Raw genomic sequence first — 18,471 nt, 5'->3', positions numbered from 1 at the left:
GCTATTAGATGAGAAACTGGTACTAGTGACTCACTATCATTCTATGTTTCTGTGGTGACAGAAATCTCAACAGTGAGGCTGGAAAGCTTTAAAGAAAAAAAAAACCTTATTATTCCAGATTATATTCATCTAGGCTAGCTTTATTTAAGTGGCTGATTTCATTCCCAGTTTTCCCTGAAGCTATGGAATAGAAATCCATAATGAACCATTTTTTTAGAATAACAACAAATACCTTTTTAATTTAATAAAATCTAGATGACAAAACAGAATATATATTTAAAAATGAATTATAATATATAGTAATTAAGACTAAATGAAATCACATCTGTAAAATGCCAAGTAAGGCATGCCATGCACAATAGGCACTAAGAAATGCTAGTGCATGTATCATTTCTTCCTCTCCTATAGCACCCTCCTATAATTAATCTTTTAAGGAGACCTTAAAATATATTACAGTTCTGGGACACATAGGTGGCTCAGTGATTGAGCATCTGCCTTTGGTTCAGGTTGTGATCCCAGGGTCCTGGAATCGAATCCCATGTCAGGCTCCTGCAGACTCTGCTTCTCCCTCTGCCTATGTCTCTGCCTCTCTCTGTGTGTCTCTCTGAATAAATAAATAAAATATTTTAAATATATATTATGTATATATTTTATATATAATATATTATACAATATTATATATATATATATATATATATATATAAACAGTTCTCTCGATTCTATGGTTCTGGGTCCCCTTTTGATCTTCTTGTACCCTTTCTCCTACTTCCATCATCTCTTCAAAAGGAATGACTCACCCTCTTATCCTCTACCTCCAGAATAAGTTCTCAGGTAATAACCTCTGTTGTCTCTAGCAGAATATGCCCAATATCTGCTCACATCAGGTCCAGACCATGGATCTGTTCCTTGTTCCTCAGGTCAGACAGACGCTGCTTGGGTGGAGTTCACTCCCTTGCCCTTCCTTCTTTGAAGTATCCTCTATTTTCCTGGATTCACAGTTAACACTTAATTGCCAGTTTATTAATGGTACAAAGATTAGTAAACTGGATTCTGAACTTGAAAATCTATCGCATGTACCCAGGGGCCATAGGGAAAAGAGGGGGTGTCTTATACTTTGTGTACTAACAGGCAATTATTTCCTATGATCTTCCTGAGTAACCTCCATACCCAGATTCAAAGAGCTGATACTTTTGGAGACTTAAGGATGGCTGACTGCACTTTGCAGGTTTCCTGAGTATTTGTAAGGGGTTAAAGCCTTGATCCCTGCACTGAGAGCTGGGCAGTCGTCTTCCCTTCAGACAGGACTTCAGAAGGGGAGAGAGAGAGGGTTGCCTAGAGGAGGTAGGCGACACTGGATGGGTGATAAACTGTGTAGCTGCCCCCTCAGTTCTGATTGTTCTGTCCCTTTTGTCTAGGAGGCTGGATCCTTTCCATCCATAACTACAACCTGTAATGTTTAACTATAATCCCCTGGAGAGCAGGGACTAGGCCACGTTTATTTCATATTCCCCAAGCACAGTGCATGGGAGGAAACAGACCTTAATAGATGTTTGTTAGATGTTAAATTTAAAAACAGGCTTTTAGGGATCCCTGGGTGGCGCAGCGGTTTGGTGCCTGCCTTTGGCCCAGGGCGTGATCCTGGAGACCCGGGATCGAATCCCACGTCGGGCTCCCGGTGCATGGAGCCTGCTTCTCCCTCTGCCTGTGTCTCTGCCTCTCTCTCTCTCTCTGTGACTATCATAAATAAATAAAAAAATTAAAAAAAAATAATAAAAAAAAAAATAAAAACAGGCTTTTACTGACCTTTAAGTGCAGACAGACCTCAAGGTGACCTCCATGATCCTGTCTCCAGTTGTTTACGCTTTTGTGTGATCCTCTCCGCTTGTATATAGGCAGCACCTGTGACTTGCTTTGAATCAAGAAAATATAGTAAGGATGATGAGGTGTCATTCCCATGATTATCTTACATTATGGAAAACCCTCTCTTGACAGGCAACAAAAGCAAAACTAGACAAATGGGACTACATCAAACTTAAAAACCTCTGTATATCAAAGGAAACAATCAAAAGAGTGAAAAGGCAACCTAAGGAATGGGAGAAAATATTAGCAAATCGTCTATCTGATAAAAGGTTAATATACAGAATACAGAAAGAACTCATACAGCTCATCCATAAAAAACAAATAAACTTTAAAAATGGCCAAAGAACTTATATGGACATTTTTTCAATGAAGATATAAAAATGGCCAACAAACATATGAAAAGATGTTCAATGTCACTAATTATCAGAGAACCGCAAATCAAAATCACAGTGACCTATCACCTCCCACCTTTTAGGATGACCACTACCCCCACTCAAAAAAAAATCCAAAAACAAAAGTTAAACCCAGAAAATAACAAGCGCTGGTACAGATATGGAGAAAAGAGAACCCTCATGTACTGTTGGTGGGAATGTAAAATGATGCAGCCTCTATGGAAAACGGTGTACAAGTTCCCCCAAAATTAAAAAATAGACCATATGATCTAGCAATACCATTTCTGAGTATAGATCCTACAGAATTGAAAATGGGATCTTGAAAAGATACTTGCACACCTATGTTCACTGTACCATTATTCATAAGAGCCAGCAGCCATTAGACACGAAAAATACCCACCATTTGCTTCAACGTGGATAGAACTGGAGGGTATTATGCTGAGTGAAGTAAGTCAATCGGAGAAGGACAAACATTATATGGTCTCATTCATTGGGGAATATAAAAAATAGTGAAAGGAAATAAAGGGGAAAGGAGAGAAAATGAGTGGGAAATATCAGTGAGGGTGACAAAACATGAGACACTCCTAACTCTGAGAAATGAACAAGGGGTAGTGGAAGGGGAGGCGAACGGGAGGATGGGGTGACTGGATCACGGGCACTGAGGGGGGCACTTGACGGGATGAGCACTGGGTGTTATGCTATATGTCGGCAAATCGAACTCCAATAAAAAAAAATATACCAAAAAAAGGGGATCCCTGGATGGCTCAGCAGTTTAGTCCCTGCCTTCGGCCCAGGGCATGGTCCTGGAGTCCCAGGATCCAGTCCCACATCAGGCTCCCTGCATGGAGCCTGCTTCTCTCTCTATGTCTCTGCCTCCCTCTCTCTCTGTGTGTCTCTCAAGAATAAATAAATAAAATCTTTAAAAATATATATATATACAAAAAATTAAATAAACCTATCTTCTAGTTTACAAAAAAAAAGCCAGAAGATGGAAGCAACCTAAATGTCCCTCAATGGATAGATGGATAGAAAAATGTGGCATATGATATGATTGTACTCATATGTGGAATTTAAGAAACAAAACAAATGAGCAAAGAGGGAAAAGAGAGAGAAAGAGACAAAACAAAACAAAACACAGACTCTTAAGTGTAGAGAACAAACTGAAGGTTACCAGAGGGGCGGTGGATGGATAGGTTCAGTGAAATAGGTGAGGGGGATTAAGGAGTGCACTTGTCATGATGAGCACCAAGTGATGTATGGAAATGTTGAATCACTATATTGTACACCTGAAATTAATATTACACTGTAGGTTAACAAATTGGAATTTTTAAAAAGATTTATTTATTCATGAGAGACACAGAGAGAGAGGCAGACATAGGCAGAGGCAGAAGCAAGCTCCTCGCAAGGAGCCTGATGCGGGACTCGATCCCGGACCCCAGGATCATGCCCTGAGCTGAAGGCAGACGCTCAACTGCTGAGCCACCCAGGTGTCCCAACAAACTGGAATTTAAATGAAGACTTTAAAAAATAAAATTTGTGGGATCCCTGGGTGGCGCAGCGGTTTGGCGCCTGCCTTTGGCCCAGGTGCGCGATCCTGGAGACCGGGGATCGAATCCCACGTCGGGCTCCTGGTGCATGGAGCCTGCTTCTCCCTCTGCCTGTGTCTCTGCCTCTCTCTCTGTGACTATCATAAATAAATAAATTGAAAAAAAATAAATAATAAAATTTGTGAAACTTTGCATAGAAAAAAAGAAATGTGGTATATACATACAATGGATTACTATTCAACTTTTTAAAAGAAGTCTTATAATAAGCTACAACATGGATAAACCTTGAAGACATTATGCTAAGTGAAATAAGCCAGTCACAAAAATACAATGTATGATTCCCTTATATGAGGTATCTAAAGTCTTTAAACTCAGAACAGCTGGAATACTACAGAGAGAAAAGTGATCACCTCTTACAAGGTAGGAGTGTGCAGAAAAGAAAGGGAGGGGATGTATCAGAGTATAAAATGGCATGGAGAGGGAGCCTTTGTAAGCTGCTTCAGGAAAGCAGTACAGTGCACAATCGGAAACTTTAGAAATCTGCTCCTGAGAGTCTTCCTTGCCTGAAAAGCGCTCAATGGGGAAATAGCACAGAATCGCAGGAGGGGCAGTGAGGTCTCAATATTCCCGCAGACACAAAGAACAGGGGTGCTTGGGAAAAAGCTCAACTTGTGCCATAAACCACAAGCCGCAGTCGGATTGGGGGAACGATGTTGTCCTATGTCCCATTAAAGGACTGGAACGCAGCCACCCTCCACGGGCATCCAAGTGGAACACATGCGCACTCAAGTGGGTGAACGTCCCAGGGCCTGGCAGTGGAGAGAAGCGGGCTGTACTCCGTTCCTCCGGGAGAGGCAGAGCCAGTGAGCACACAAGACAGCAAAAGCCCTGCCACTGACCAGCACCCTTCAAATTGTAGGAATCTGTTCCCCCATGCCTGCCCACAGGAGGATCTAAGTCAGTGTCCACTGAGAGACTACAGTTCAGTACATGGGCAGAGCTCTTGTCTCCAGGGCTGGAGATCTGGCCACTACCATTTTTTCCCCTCCTTTTACCCTGGAGAGGTGAGACTCCAAGGAACAAATGCCTAATAGGGCAAACAACTTACACTGAACCCTGACATCTGGCAAGGGGCGGGGCATCTCTGCCCAGGCACAGACACCTGAGAATCAGTGCAGTAGGCTCCTCCCCCAGAATACCAGCTGGAAGAACAGGGGAACAGCGAGTTTACTGATCAAACAGCACTGGAAAGCTCCAAGACTGAGGGAAAATAATATATAGAACTCAAGGGGTTTGCCTTATGATTCGTCTATCTTTCAGGTTAAAAATTTCCAACGTTTTTTCTCTTTTCTTGTTTTAACTACAATATTTTATCAACTCTTCATTTTTAAGTTTTTTCCTTTTTGACTTTCAGATTTTTACAATTACAAGTCATAGATAGTCTTCATTTTTGGCTTCCTTTCTTCCAATGTATACAATTTAAGTTTTGTAGATATATGTTTTTTGGGGGGGGTTGTCTTGTTTTGTTTTGTTTTATAGTTTTGGAATTTAGTACCTTCTAACATATGGACCAAAATATACTCAGAACCAAATGAAACACCATGTTAGTCCACTCTGTGAGACTATATTCTCTCTTCTTTCCCATCTCACCCCCCTCTTTTGTCTTCTTGTTTTTGTTTTTGTTGTTGCTGTTGTTTCTCTATATAAGTTTTGCTTTTTTAATATAAATTTGGAATTTAGTACGTTCTAACATATAGACCAAAATACACTCAGAACCAAGAGGATCACTGTCTTGGTCTACTCTGTGAGACTATATTCTCTCCTTCCCCTCCCTTTTTAAATTTTTCATTTTTTTAAATTTGTTTTTCACTTTCATGGTCTTTTTAAAATTCTTTTTCTTTTATGACTGGTCCCTGATCTCTTCATAATTGTCTACGGTGTATTTTACTTAGGTCATGGTTGATATTTTTGACTCTGTTCACTCATACAGCCATTCTGCACTGGACAAAATGACTAGAAGGAAGAATTCACCACAAAAGAAAGAACCAGAAGTAATACTCTCTGCTACAGATGTAATGGATATGGATTTAAGTAAGATGTCACTGATACAATACAGGATTACAATTATAAAATTACTGGTGGCTCTTGAAAAAAGCATAAGACTCTAGAGATTCTCTTACTGCAAAATTGAGATCTAATCAGGCCGAAATTATAAATACCTTAACTGAGATGCAGTCTAAACTGGATACTCTAACAGCTAGGATTAATGAGGCAGAAGAGAAAGTGAGTGATGTAGAAGACAAGTTGATGGAAAGGAAGGAAGCTGAGGAAAAGAGAGAAAAACAACTAAGAGCCCATGAGGAGAGACTTCAGGAATTAACTGATAGTTTGAGAAAGAATAATATTCACCTTATTGGGATTCCAGAGACATAGAGAGAAAGAGAGGACCAGAAAGTATGTTTGAACAAATCAAAGAGGAGAACTTCCCTAATCTAGGGAAGGAAACAGGCATACATATCCAAGTGATGGGAAGGAAACCCCCCCCCCAAATCAACAAAAAAACAATCAACACCTTGACACATAATAGTGAAGCTTGGAAATTTCAGAGATAAAAGGAAAATACTAAAAGCAGCTCGAGACAAGAGATTCCTAACTTACATGGAGAGAAATATCAGATTAACAGCAGACCTATCCACAGAGAACTGGCAGGCCAGAAAAGCCTGGCATGATATATTCAGGGTACTAAATGAGAAAAACATGCAGCCCAAACTACTTTATCTAGCAAGGCTGTCATTCAGAATAGAAGGAGAGATAAAGAGCTTCCAGGATAGACAGAAACTAAAAGAATACATGACCACCAGATCAGCTCTACAAGAAATATTAAGGGGGACACTGTAAGCAAAGAGGGAGCCCAAAGAAACAACCTGCAGAAACAGAGACTGTATAGGTAATACTATTATTTGCAAGATGAAAAATTGCTAGAGATTTGTTATACAATACGCATATAGCTAACACTACGGTATTGCACAAATGGTTAAAAATGGTTGAGTTGGTAAATTTTATGTGGGTTTTTTTCACAATTAAAAGAAAAGACTATCTTGCTAGCAGACTACTCTGTAGACTCTCCTTGCTGGCTTGATGAAGTAAACAGCCATACTGGGTGAGCCCACGTGATAAGGAACTGCAGGCAGCTTCTAGAAACCACAGGTGGCCTCAACCAACAGCCAGAAAGAAGCCAACATAGTTAGTCGAGGAAATGAATTCTACCAGTGCCAACAACTGGAGCTCGCAAGTGGATTCTTCTTTGGCCATAGAATGCAGCCTGGCTGATGCCTTGAGTAGAGGAACCAGATAAGCCATGCCTGGACTCCCAACCTACAGAAACTGCAATAATAAATGTATGTAATTTAAGCCACTATGTTTGTGGTCATTTGTTATGTGGCAAAAGACAACCAATACAAAAGGGATGGTATAAAAAACTTGCTTCCAAATAACTGCCTTGCTCCTGTGGAACCCTAAATAAAAAGGGCTCATGGTGGATACTAATGGCCCTTGGGCCAACAAGACCAGTCTTAAGTTATAAACATTCAGAGACTTGGAATATATTCATGTCTTTGCCTGAAAGTCACTCAGCTTATACATCTGCTGGTTTCCAGGAGGTATTTTCTACAGATTTAACACAATTGCCAAGAAGAGGGGAAAAAGTCATGGTCACATGTCTTAAAGTTCAACCCCCGGGTCTCAGGGTCTCTCTACCATAATTCTTTATGATCTTCAGTGAGAGCCCCATGGAGTACAATAGTAACAGCCTGGGATAGGTTTAGACTAGGATAATAAATTTATAGATTTCATCTTATAAATACATAGGGATATGTATGGGATAACTTGTTATAACATGAATATGTCTCTGTCTCAGTCTAATGATACAACCTCTCATTCTTTGGTTTGTTATAGGCATTCTTTATGGCAATGGTCAGAAATGAGCAGAACTGGGCATATCCATGGGATTTCAAATATGATCACCCCTATTTCTGCATGTTTCCAAACAATATCTACCACTCCTGATCTGTCTTTGACCAAAGAGATTCTTATCCCCACTTCTTGTCAAGCCAGGAGAATGGAGACTTTCTGACCTTTTGGTTCCCTTTTTCCTTACAAGTGTATAAAGTGGAAGTAGCTAGGGGTGGGGTGTGCTGTGAGATGGACAAAAGTAGGCAATAGGGGTAATTGGAAGCATACAGGCCATCCATCCCATCTGTGGCCATGCTGAGCCAGAAACTCAAATGTGGTTAGTCTTCCATGGCAGGTCAAAGTCATTGTCTCAGACCTCCACAACTTTCCAGATGTGCCAGCAGAAAAGAAAGGACTTTCTTGGTGCCAATGAGAAAAGACACTGATTGGCATGGCTTGGAACACAATATTGACAAAGCAGGTGGCACACTCTGATTGGCAGCCCCCCTATTACCACCAAGAACCATCTATTTGTGTGTAGGGGGAAAATAATGTTTCAAAAGCAGGAAATGCTTTTCTGGGAAACAACTAGCCATCCATTACAAGCCCTTACCTTTCCTCTTGTTCAGTTTATTTCAGACTATACCATGAAGTCCTAGTTCCAGTCATACCCATGCTCCCTGTGGTGAGCAGTGAGTTCCTCTTTTGCCTAAACTAGTTAGAATCAGATACCATTACTTGCAAACAGGAGCCCTGATTAATATCTTACTTATTACTGATCAGCCTCTTGACTGCAGCCTAAAGTAACGTAATACTTTACATTTACAAAGAGAAGTCTCACACTTTTGGTGGTCCACCCCTAAAGATGAAACAGATTTCCAGGTCCTAATGTATGATTTCTCAAATAAAGAAAAATGATAGAGAAAAAAATCTTGGCCCAAAACAGGGTGTTTTCCTGGGGCTGGCTGTTTTTATTGATCATTCCCAAAGGGTGTCACCCACACATAGAAAGAAGACCCCCTCGGGGGAAGACCCAAACACTAGTCTATCCCAAGTATTATAACCTGTGTAATACAGATGTCAGATGTTATCAAAATTTAGCTCGTTTGAGCTAGAGCAAGCATAGCTGGAGAGTTATCTCAAATTATACTTTCATGTAATGAGGACCTGAATTCAGTGTTTCTCTGGCTTCACATCAACAAAATTACATCCCTGCTCACCTAGCACTTCCAGGAATCTTCCCAAGGAAACACTCAGAAACCTGGGCCAAATTTGGACAGAAAGATGTTCATCAAAGCATTATCATTGAAAAAATCTAAATCTTCAACAAGAGAATGGTAATAAACTCCACAGAATTGAACTCTAAGAAGCTATTACAGTTTTTTAAAAATTTAAAAATACCTAATGACATGGAAAAATACACCACAAATGTTAATAGTAATAAAGCTAACAGGCCAGGTGCTATGCTGAGTACTTTACACGTGTTACCTCATTTTTTTTTATTTATGACAGTCACACACAGAGAGAGAGAGAGAGAGAGAGAGGCAGAGACACAGGCAGAGGGAGAAGCAGGCTCCATGCACCGGGAGCGCGACGTGGGATTCGATCCCGGGTCTCCAAGATCGCGCCCTGGGCCAAAGGCAGGCGCCAAACCGCTGCGCCACCCAGGGATCCCGTATTACCTCATTTAATCCTCACAACAACTAACTATATTAAGGATATTCTTATTTACTCATCATAGACATAGAAATGGTGACTTACCAAGGTTAAGTAGATGACATGGTCACACAGATGGGGCATTCAATTCCAAAGCTGTAGTAGCTAAGCAGCCACCACACTGCTCTGAAAGATAGAAATTATAGTTATAGGATACCAATGTTATCATTACATGCATACACATAGAGGTAATTTTTAAAATATTTTTAAAGGTACAACAAAAAAGCAAAAACCAGTCAGAATGGACACTACAACCAATCAGAATGGAAGCCAGATGTAAACAACCAAAATGGCATCTAGTTTGTTAGCCTTTGCTGTATAACAAACTACCCCCAAAACTTAGTAGCTTAAAACAGCCATTTTATTGGCTCATGATTCTTTGAGTTGATGTGGCCTGAGATCAGCTAGGTGGTTATTCTGTTGGTTTTGCCTCGAGTCACTGGTATGACTACAAACACCTGACAGCTCAATTGGGATTGGATGGCCCAAGATGGCCTCACTTACATATCTTGCAGTTGGTGCTGGCTACCAGCTGGACCCTACTCTTCATGAAGTCTTTTTCTTTAAGATTGATTTTATTTATTTATTTATTTATTTATTTATTTATTTGAGACACACAGAGAGATAGGCAGAGACACAGGCAGAAGGAGAAGCAGGCTCCTTGCAAGGAGCCCAATGCGGTACTCGATCCCAGATCCCAGGATCACGTCCTGAGCCAAAGGCAGAGGCTCAACCACTGAGCCACCCAGGCGTCCCTTCATGAGGTCTTTCCTCCTCAAGGAGGCTAACTCAAGTTTCCTCATATGGTGGCAGCAGTGCTCCAAGAGGGCATGAGCAGAATCTTTAAGATCTTTTGAGGTGTTGCTTAGAAGTTATACATCACCACTTCTACAGCATTCTATTGGTCAAGGCAAGTCACAAAGCCAGTCCAGATTCAAGGAATGGGGAAATAGACTCTACCTCTTGATGAGAGGAGCTGCAATGAATTTGTGGCCATTTAAAATCTACTACACTGTATACACCTACTGAGTATCAGCCCTGTATGTATATGTACATAGAAAAAAAGACTGGAAGGAAATCAACCTAACAGGATTATTTTTATGAACTTTTTGTATTTCTGCCATTCTCCAATTTTCTTAATAAATATCTATTACCTTTATAAGTAGAAAACCCTGACACCTTCCATAATAGTTTAACAGGGCAGGTTGGACAGCTTCACTTTGGCATGGAAATCAACATAATTTCTCCTTTCCTAGCTCTGTCACTTCCTAGCTTTGACAGTTTTGTAACCCTTCAGAGCTTCCAATTTTCTCAGCCATAAAGATGGAGCTAACATCACCTATTTCACAAGACAGTTGTAAAGATCAAATGAGACAATGAATATAAAACACCCACAACATGCCTTGGTGGTTTCCCTTCCTCCCACTCCACCTGTACCAAGACCTCCTTAGTTTTATAGGAATTCTCTTTCTCACAAAGCTTAAACTCTGTTGTAGTAAACTACATACACACACATCTCTAAAAGTAAACTGTATGCCCTGAGGGCTGGTTTCCAGACTTAATCCACTCCCAAGTACCTAGCACAAGACTCAGTAAGTTCTTGTTGATTCATTAACCAAATCAAAGTTTTCCACTTAATCCCTTTTTCTGCAGTTTTAAATATAAATTCCTGTATCAAGAGTGATGTTGGTTATCCAATGTATGTATCCCCGATGATGGAAAAGCCTAACATGGTTCACCACCATAAGAAAATTCCAATTTCTTATGGTTCTAAGCCTCTACATGTACACAAATACAGTCACAATGGGTTGATTTTTTTTGTTTTGTTTTTTTGTTGTTGTTGTTGTTTTTGTTTAGCCATCCACTTTCCAGGATAGGCTCTTCTTGCGGCACCCAGCTCGCTCAGTTGGTAGAGCGTGTGACTCTTGGTCTCAGGATTGTGAGTTCAAGCTCCAGGTTAGGTGGAGAGATTACTTAAAAAATAAAATCTTACGAAGAAACGGCTCTTCTTGCCATAAGAAGCAATTTCTGTTTTCTTTTTTTTTAAAGATTTTTTATGTATTTATTGATAGAGACACAGAGAGAATGAGAGGCAGAGACAGAGGCAGAGGTAGAAGCAGGCTCCATGCAGAGAGCCCGACGTGGGACTCATCCAGGGTCTCCAGGATCACGCCCTGGGCTGCAGGCGGCGCTAAACCGCTGCGCCACCGGGGCTGCCCGCAATTTCTGTTTTCATAAAAGCATGAAATTAAAACTGGGAATATAGAATACGTAGAAAAAAGTGAAATAAATTTTAACAAAACAATCATTATTCTGAAAAAACTATGCAACCCAAACTGAAAACAGCCTTGCTATTGCTTCAACAAGGCAGCTATCACTAGTGCTTAGTTATGGAGGGTCTAATTTACGTTATCAGTAATCACACAGGTAACATGCTCTCATAGTTCCTCCCACAAGTTAGATCCAAACAGAGTAGAGAGAAGGGAGTATGAATGGTCATCCATGTATCATGGTGTCAGGAAAGACACAACCTAACGTGGCTTAGGTAGATGCAAATCAATGCTATTTTTAAAGATCTTTGAGAAAGACATTTCATAAACTCCCAGATGACTCACCATGCATAACATCTCCAGAGGGTGGGAAGGGCAACAAAGAGCCTACTTTTGCTTTCTTTTTTACATACAGGATATTGCTAACAAATGCAGAGAAACAATTGTTGAATGTTTGTGGTCATCTGGTGATAGTCCACCTCTCATTCCACACTGAGAAACCTGTGAGCCCCTTTTATGCTTTGGCTCCTCCTGGAATCCAGGCAGAGTGGCCAAAGCAAGCCCCCAGGGCCTCTGTCTGGGAAGGTGGGTTGTAAAACAAAAACTGTATCTGCAAGAGGCCAGAACACTTGTTCCAGTGGGAACAACTGAAAAAGAGCTATACTCTAATTCAACCGTTCTGAAACATTTTGTTCTCAGGACATTTAAAAATTACTGAAGAATCCAAAAAGCGTATCTTTGAAAATTCTATGAAACATAAGAATACACAAGCACACATCCCTTTAGTCACCAGAGCAATGTCATCACACATTCTGTAAATCTGTGATCATTTCAAAATGAAAAGTTAAAGAAAAGGGGGGGCAAGCAGCACAGAGAATGGAGCAAGTAGGGATTACATCAACTTTCAACAGCGATGGAAGCCAGAAGGTAACCTGACATCACCACTACACTGAAAGAAAATAACATCCAACCCCAAACTCTATAAACAGTGAAAGAAATCCTTCAAGATGAATTGAAGACATATTTAGACAACCAACGCAGAAAGTTTTTCTGTACTGAAGGAAATTGTGAAAAGTGCCCGTCAGGCAGGAGAGCGTTTCCACAAGGAAGGTCAGAGATTTAACAAAGAATAAGAAGGAAAGAAAATTAGGAAAGAACGCTGTGCTGACTCTAAAAATTACAAGTATGAGAGAAAAATTATTGAGGAATCCAAATAGTTTACCTTTGGAAACTGTAGAAAACACAAGAATATACAAGCACGCATTACGTTAGTCATCAGAGCAGTGACTTCATCACACACACACACATCAGGTCGCCTCTGGAAAATTCCCACAAGAATGAAAAGGGGCAGTGACGCCTCACTATTATTATGAAACTCGTTTTGACACAGACTCCCTGAAAGGACCCTGGGATCTGCAGGGTCCCCCACAGCACACTTTAGAGAACCGCTGCTCTCATCCTCACGTTGCCCAAGGCAGGTTCTCCTGAGTTCCACTCCCGACCGGCCAAGGGAGAAACGGCAAGGTCACCGGCCCGGGTTCACAAGAGGAACTACTCTTTTCCTTTCGCAAAGGTGACCGGGTGACGCACAAGCTAGAAAGTCGGGTTTCCGGGAAGGCGTCGAGAGGCGCCGCGAGAGGGCGCCCCGAGAGAAGCCCGCGGCGCGCCTCGCCCCTCCCGCCCCCCCGCCCGCGCCCCCGCCCGCGCCCGCGCCTGCGCCCGCCGGGTTCACACGGAAGCCCGGAAGAGGGGGAGGCGCCCGGAAGAGGGGGGCGGTCGCGGCCTCATTGGACGAGCTGCCTCCGCCTCACGCCCGGAGGCGGGGCTACTTGGCCCTAAAAAGCGGGACCCGGCGGCCGCTAAAGCGCGCCGTTCTGGTCGCAGTCTGGCCGACGTGCTCGTTGCTCGCCGAGGTCCGCCGGGTCATGGTGCCAGCCTGACTGGGAAGAGGACGCTCCGGGGAGACGAATGAGGAACCACCTCCTACTACTGTTCAAGTACAGGGGCCTGGTCCGCAAAGGGAAGAAAAGCAAAAGACGAAAATGGCTAAATTCGTGATCCGCCCGGCCACCGCCGCCGACTGCAGTGACATCCTGCGGCTGATCAAGGTAGCGGGAGGCCCGGGCCGCCCCTGGGGAGGGGGAAAGTGGGGAGCCGCTCCGGCGGGTTCCCCTTTGTCCGCCCGCTCCCCCCAGCTTCAGCCGGGCCGCTCGATTCTGGGAACGAATCGCCGCCCCGCCCACCCCGTTCCCTCTGAGCTGCCTGGGCCAGGGCCTCACTTAGTTTTCTCCCTCTCTCCCTTTCTCCCGTGTGCATCGCCCCAGGAACTGGCTAAATACGAATACATGGAAGAGCAAGTAATGTTAACTGAAAAAGGTAACGCGACTGTACCAGGGCGGGGGAAGGGTGTCTGGTACTTGGCATCTTCACCGAGGCCATCACTGTCCCCGATGCCCCTTCTTGCAGATCTACTAGAGGATGGTTTCGGAGAGCACCCTTTCTACCACTGCCTGGTTGCAGAAGTGCCCAAGGAGCACCAGTCTCCGGAAGGTAACGCCCCCCCCCCCCCCCCCCCCCCCCGCTTCCAGAAGCCAAACACCAAGTGTTGTATAAAACATAGAGTGTCTGTTGTGTAGAACCACTGACAACGCAGGCCAAAGTTACTGAGAAATTGGCCAGAAATAATAGCCAGTGTTCAAACTACTGAGGAAAAAGAAAATAGATGTCCTGCACATAATAATAGGGCGGGTTGAAAGAGCTGTTTAAGTAAGTATCAGAATGCTGTGGAGACCTGGAAGGGTTAGGTATAATGTCATTTATTGTAATTCAGTTCTTGTTTGACCCTAACGTAACCTTTTTTGTAATTGTGTTAAATCACATTTTTTTCTTTAATTTGTCCCAATCTTCAGGTTACAGTCTCTAGCTTCGCCATGTACATGGCCCTTCCGTGTACATGGATGGGCGGGGAGGTAACTAAAAGATCCTTTACACAATAAAGTAGATGATCATGATAAATGAGGTAAGGTCCTATTATCACACACTTAAAACACGGTAGATCAGAAACTCCAGTGTACTCTCTTCCTGTGTTTGCAAAGGACTATAAAATGGCTAGAAAGTTTAATTTGAAACCTTTGCCTCCATTTGAAATTATAGACACCCTATTTTTATAGGGAGTCAGATTGTTTTATTTTTTTTTTTTTTTTGCTGGTCCCTGTTGACTGGTCAGAAGACAGAGCTAAAAGGGGAAGTTGTTTGGGTGGGTGCTTCACTTTTTTCTTAAGTCTCTTCCCCAAGCTAGAAGAAATGAACGGAAAACATAAGGGATGAGGTACTTTTTGGAGGTATGTGGATGTTACATAAGAGCTATTTCTGGGTACCTCTGCTTCTTCTGGCTTAAAACTGGGGAGAGCAAATTGAAAATCTGAATTGGAAGGCAAGTTCTGAAATTAAACGTTACACTTTTGATGGCCTGATGTCCTGACCTTAAGGAAGCAGAGTTTCTAATCTACAAATATTTACTATTCTGAACTGCCGTGTAAACCCGACTTATTCCCAAGTCAACATACCAATATATCAATAGGATGTGAATAATGTGTGTGTTTAGTTTAAGACTACAGAAGTTTTGCTCTGGCAAGTAATGAAAGTCTCACTTCCTGGGGTGTGAGATCCAGCAGATCGCAGAGCGGCCAGTCCCATGATTTTAGCCTCGCTTCAGCTAGCTCTAATGTGTGCTTTTTGCAAATACATGTCCTGAGAACAGTGAGATCATCCAAAAGTGGCCTGGACTGCACTAGCATAAAAATCAGGAGACAGTCCCGTTTCAGTGCCTACTTACTTCTATAATACATGCATGTTTATTTTCTAAAACCTATGATAGGCTTCTGATTTTGCAGCTACAACTTTTATGGGTTGCTTTTCGTTCACATCTCATGTGATATTCTTATTACAGGACACAGTGTTGTGGGTTTTGCCATGTACTACTTTACCTATGATCCATGGATTGGCAAACTGTTGTATCTTGAGGACTTCTTCGTAATGAGTGATTATAGAGGTATGGCTGAGTTTAGGAGGAGATGCCCTAAAGAGAAACCAGGACTTAACATCCTGAAGATGACTTTTTAAATGGTACTTCTCTTTCTTTTAGGCTTTGGCATAGGATCAGAAATTCTGAAGAACCTAAGCCAGGTACGTCTTGGTTTGGGGGGAGGGGCAGGGGGTTTGGTTTCCAGATTTGTAAGGGTTACTGAATTATTTTAATGACTGGAACAGATTTGGGTCTTGGAAAGCAGGTGAAATGTCACTGAGTTTGTTTTACTCTCCCTTATAATAGGTTGCGATGAAATGTCGCTGCAGCAGCATGCACTTCTTGGTAGCAGAATGGAATGAACCATCTATCAACTTCTACAAAAGAAGAGGTGCTTCTGACCTGTCCAGCGAAGAGGGATGGAGACTCTTCAAGATCGACAAGGAGTACTTGCTAAAAATGGCAGCAGAGGAGTAAGGCGTGTGCCGGTGCAGACGATGACAGCTTCCATTCTATTTTAGATTAAGTTCTCAACTGATCTTGCTTTCTATCCTGTTTGTAGTCAAATAATAGAATGAACACCCATTCCAAAGCTTTATTACCAGTGGCGTTGTTGCATGTTTGAAATGCGGTCTGTTGAAGATGGCAATCTTGTATGCAGTTTGGAGTCAGATTTCTCCTTGAACATCTTTTGATAAACAAGGTGGTATGATCTTAATGTATATGAAAAAAACTTCATTCTTGTGAGTCATTTAAATGTGTACAATGTACACACTGGTACTTAGAGTTTCTGTTTTGATTCTTTTTTAATAAACTGCCCTTTGATTTAATTGGTATACGCATTTTGACTAATCTTTATTTCTCGAGACATTTTTCTTGCTGTTGAATGCAAAGTAAAAATGGCCAAGAAACATTAACTTGATAACCTTAAAATTGTTTACAGCCCATTTTTAACCCAATTTAAAGTGGTCATGAGCTGTTTGTTCTCAAAGTCTAGAAAGAAGCCAGTTGAATTCCATGGTTTTCTAGGAAGCAGCATGCAAAATGACTACACTGGTGACACTGTATGCTTCACCTGACAGAATTTTCAAGAGCTGAGCACCAGGTTAGAAAGTGAAGCCCATTTGTTAACCAAGTGAAAGGCGGAGATGGAATTCTCAATCACTGGGAATGGAAGGGGGCACACATCTTTCCCACAACAGCCTCATCCCATACAAAATGCTATTTGAAGGGAAAGTGGATCACTTTGCTAATCAGGCAGGCATGAACCAACTTTTTAACAGGAAATGTGCAAATAAAAAGGTTAGAGGCAGGTTCAGGTACCAGTCAGGGAAATTAGTTTATTTGGAGGGCCAGTCTATGGTACTGTAGTACCACAATGGGCTCCTCTGTGGAAAAACCAATAGTGCTTCAAACAGGGTGGTAAACAAAAGCTTTCTCCAGAACTGAAAATGAAACTATGAAGGGGCATGAGAAAGAGATAGTCTTAGATAAATATTACGTCTTTAATAAAAAAATAGTTGTACTTTTCAGTAATCTCTACACCCAACATGGGGCTTGAACTCACAACTCCAAAGTCAAAGGTTGTACACTCGCACCCCTGTTACCTCCTTTTATTACTCATTACATTGAGCTAGATTCCTAAACCCAGCAATTCCCATAATAAAGAAAATGGTAATTAATAAGAACCACTGTGCTGATTTCCAAAATTAACGTTTCCCAACTCATCAGATACCTGAAAAACAATGATCCCTCTCTTTCTGTGTTCTCCAGGAAAGAAATACTAAGCTGCTCAGTGAAAGGGGGCTATCGCCCAGCATTCCTTGTTTTGGTATCTGTTCTGTCTTCCTAAATGTCTGTTCTGCCTTCCCTAAACCAGTGGGATCCTGTACTGTACTACTGAATACAAGAGAGCTTTGGGATTTATTGGTGGCTCAGAGAACATGCTATGAAAAGTTTCCAGAGTCCACGGTCCTGCTGGGATGATAAGTAACTAGGAGAGAGAAGCTGGCAAACATAAAAAGGGTTAATTAAAACACAGAGAGCCTTGTGGGGAAAGAAGGCATTTTGAAGACTGTGTTGTGGAAAGTGGGCCTCTTTGAGGAAAACACTTACATGCTGACTGTGGTTAAATACGTGAATAAATTAGATTAACCAACCGAGTTACAATATAACTCTTTGTTTTCTCATTCTTCTTAAGAGTTTAGCCTAAAAATCCAGTGTTGTCACATGGAAGCTTTTATGAAGGTCATGTCCACTCTCAAGAAGCCCCTCACGTTTAAAATACAGAAGCTGATGCACCACAGTATCAGCCCACTGAATGCTTAGCTGAATTGCAATGACACCTCTTGAAAACCTAAACCGTAAAACAAATCTGTAAAACTTGAAATCCTTAGGCAAGTAAGAAAACGTGTTCTGGGAAATTTTATGAAAGGAAATAGAAGACAATGGTAAAACCAGAAAGTGGGGAGAAAGATAGCTTCCTGTAAAGATAACTTTAGGTCAGCCCGGGTGGCTCGGTGGTTTAGTGCCGCTTTCAGCCCAGGGCCTGATCCTGGAGACCCGGGATCGAGTCTCATGTCAGGCTTCCTGCGTGGAGCCTCCTTCTCCCTCTGCCTGTGTCTCTGCCTCTGTGTGTGTGTGTCTCATGAATAAATAAACAAAATCTTTTTTTTTAAAAAAGGATAACTTTAAAATTACTATTTTACTAA

General features: G+C 41.9%; 1 protein-coding gene and 1 long non-coding RNA gene across 3 annotated transcripts in view; one reads left to right on the top strand and one right to left on the bottom strand.

The window, feature by feature from the left end:
- The window catches only part of LOC144307870 (uncharacterized), a 40,454-nt gene extending 27,060 nt beyond the window's left edge, over positions 1 to 13,394 (bottom strand). For both annotated transcript variants that reach the window (XR_013374551.1, XR_013374552.1), the window contains exons 1-3: positions 12,959 to 13,394; positions 9,512 to 9,592; positions 1,804 to 1,909 (exon numbers count right to left, since the gene is read on the bottom strand). This is a non-coding gene — a long non-coding RNA (uncharacterized LOC144307870). The remainder of the gene's footprint in view (positions 1 to 1,803; positions 1,910 to 9,511; positions 9,593 to 12,958) is intronic.
- A 192-nt stretch (positions 13,395 to 13,586) lies between these two features.
- On the top strand, positions 13,587 to 16,596 carry SAT1 (spermidine/spermine N1-acetyltransferase 1). Its single transcript, XM_077890104.1, has 6 exons — positions 13,587 to 13,844; positions 14,061 to 14,112; positions 14,203 to 14,286; positions 15,686 to 15,787; positions 15,881 to 15,921; positions 16,067 to 16,596. The coding sequence occupies exons 1-6, from the start codon at positions 13,779 to 13,781 to the stop codon at positions 16,235 to 16,237; spliced, it is 516 nt and encodes a 171-aa protein (XP_077746230.1). The 5' UTR covers positions 13,587 to 13,778; the 3' UTR covers positions 16,238 to 16,596.
- Positions 16,597 to 18,471: the final 1,875 nt, after the last annotated feature.

Source organism: Canis aureus, chromosome X (genome assembly GCF_053574225.1).
Source record: "Canis aureus isolate CA01 chromosome X, VMU_Caureus_v.1.0, whole genome shotgun sequence".
NCBI classification, from domain to species: Eukaryota; Metazoa; Chordata; class Mammalia; order Carnivora; family Canidae; genus Canis; species Canis aureus.
The sequence above is the reverse complement of the archived record's forward strand: the minus strand, read 5'-3'. Positions and strand labels throughout refer to the sequence as shown.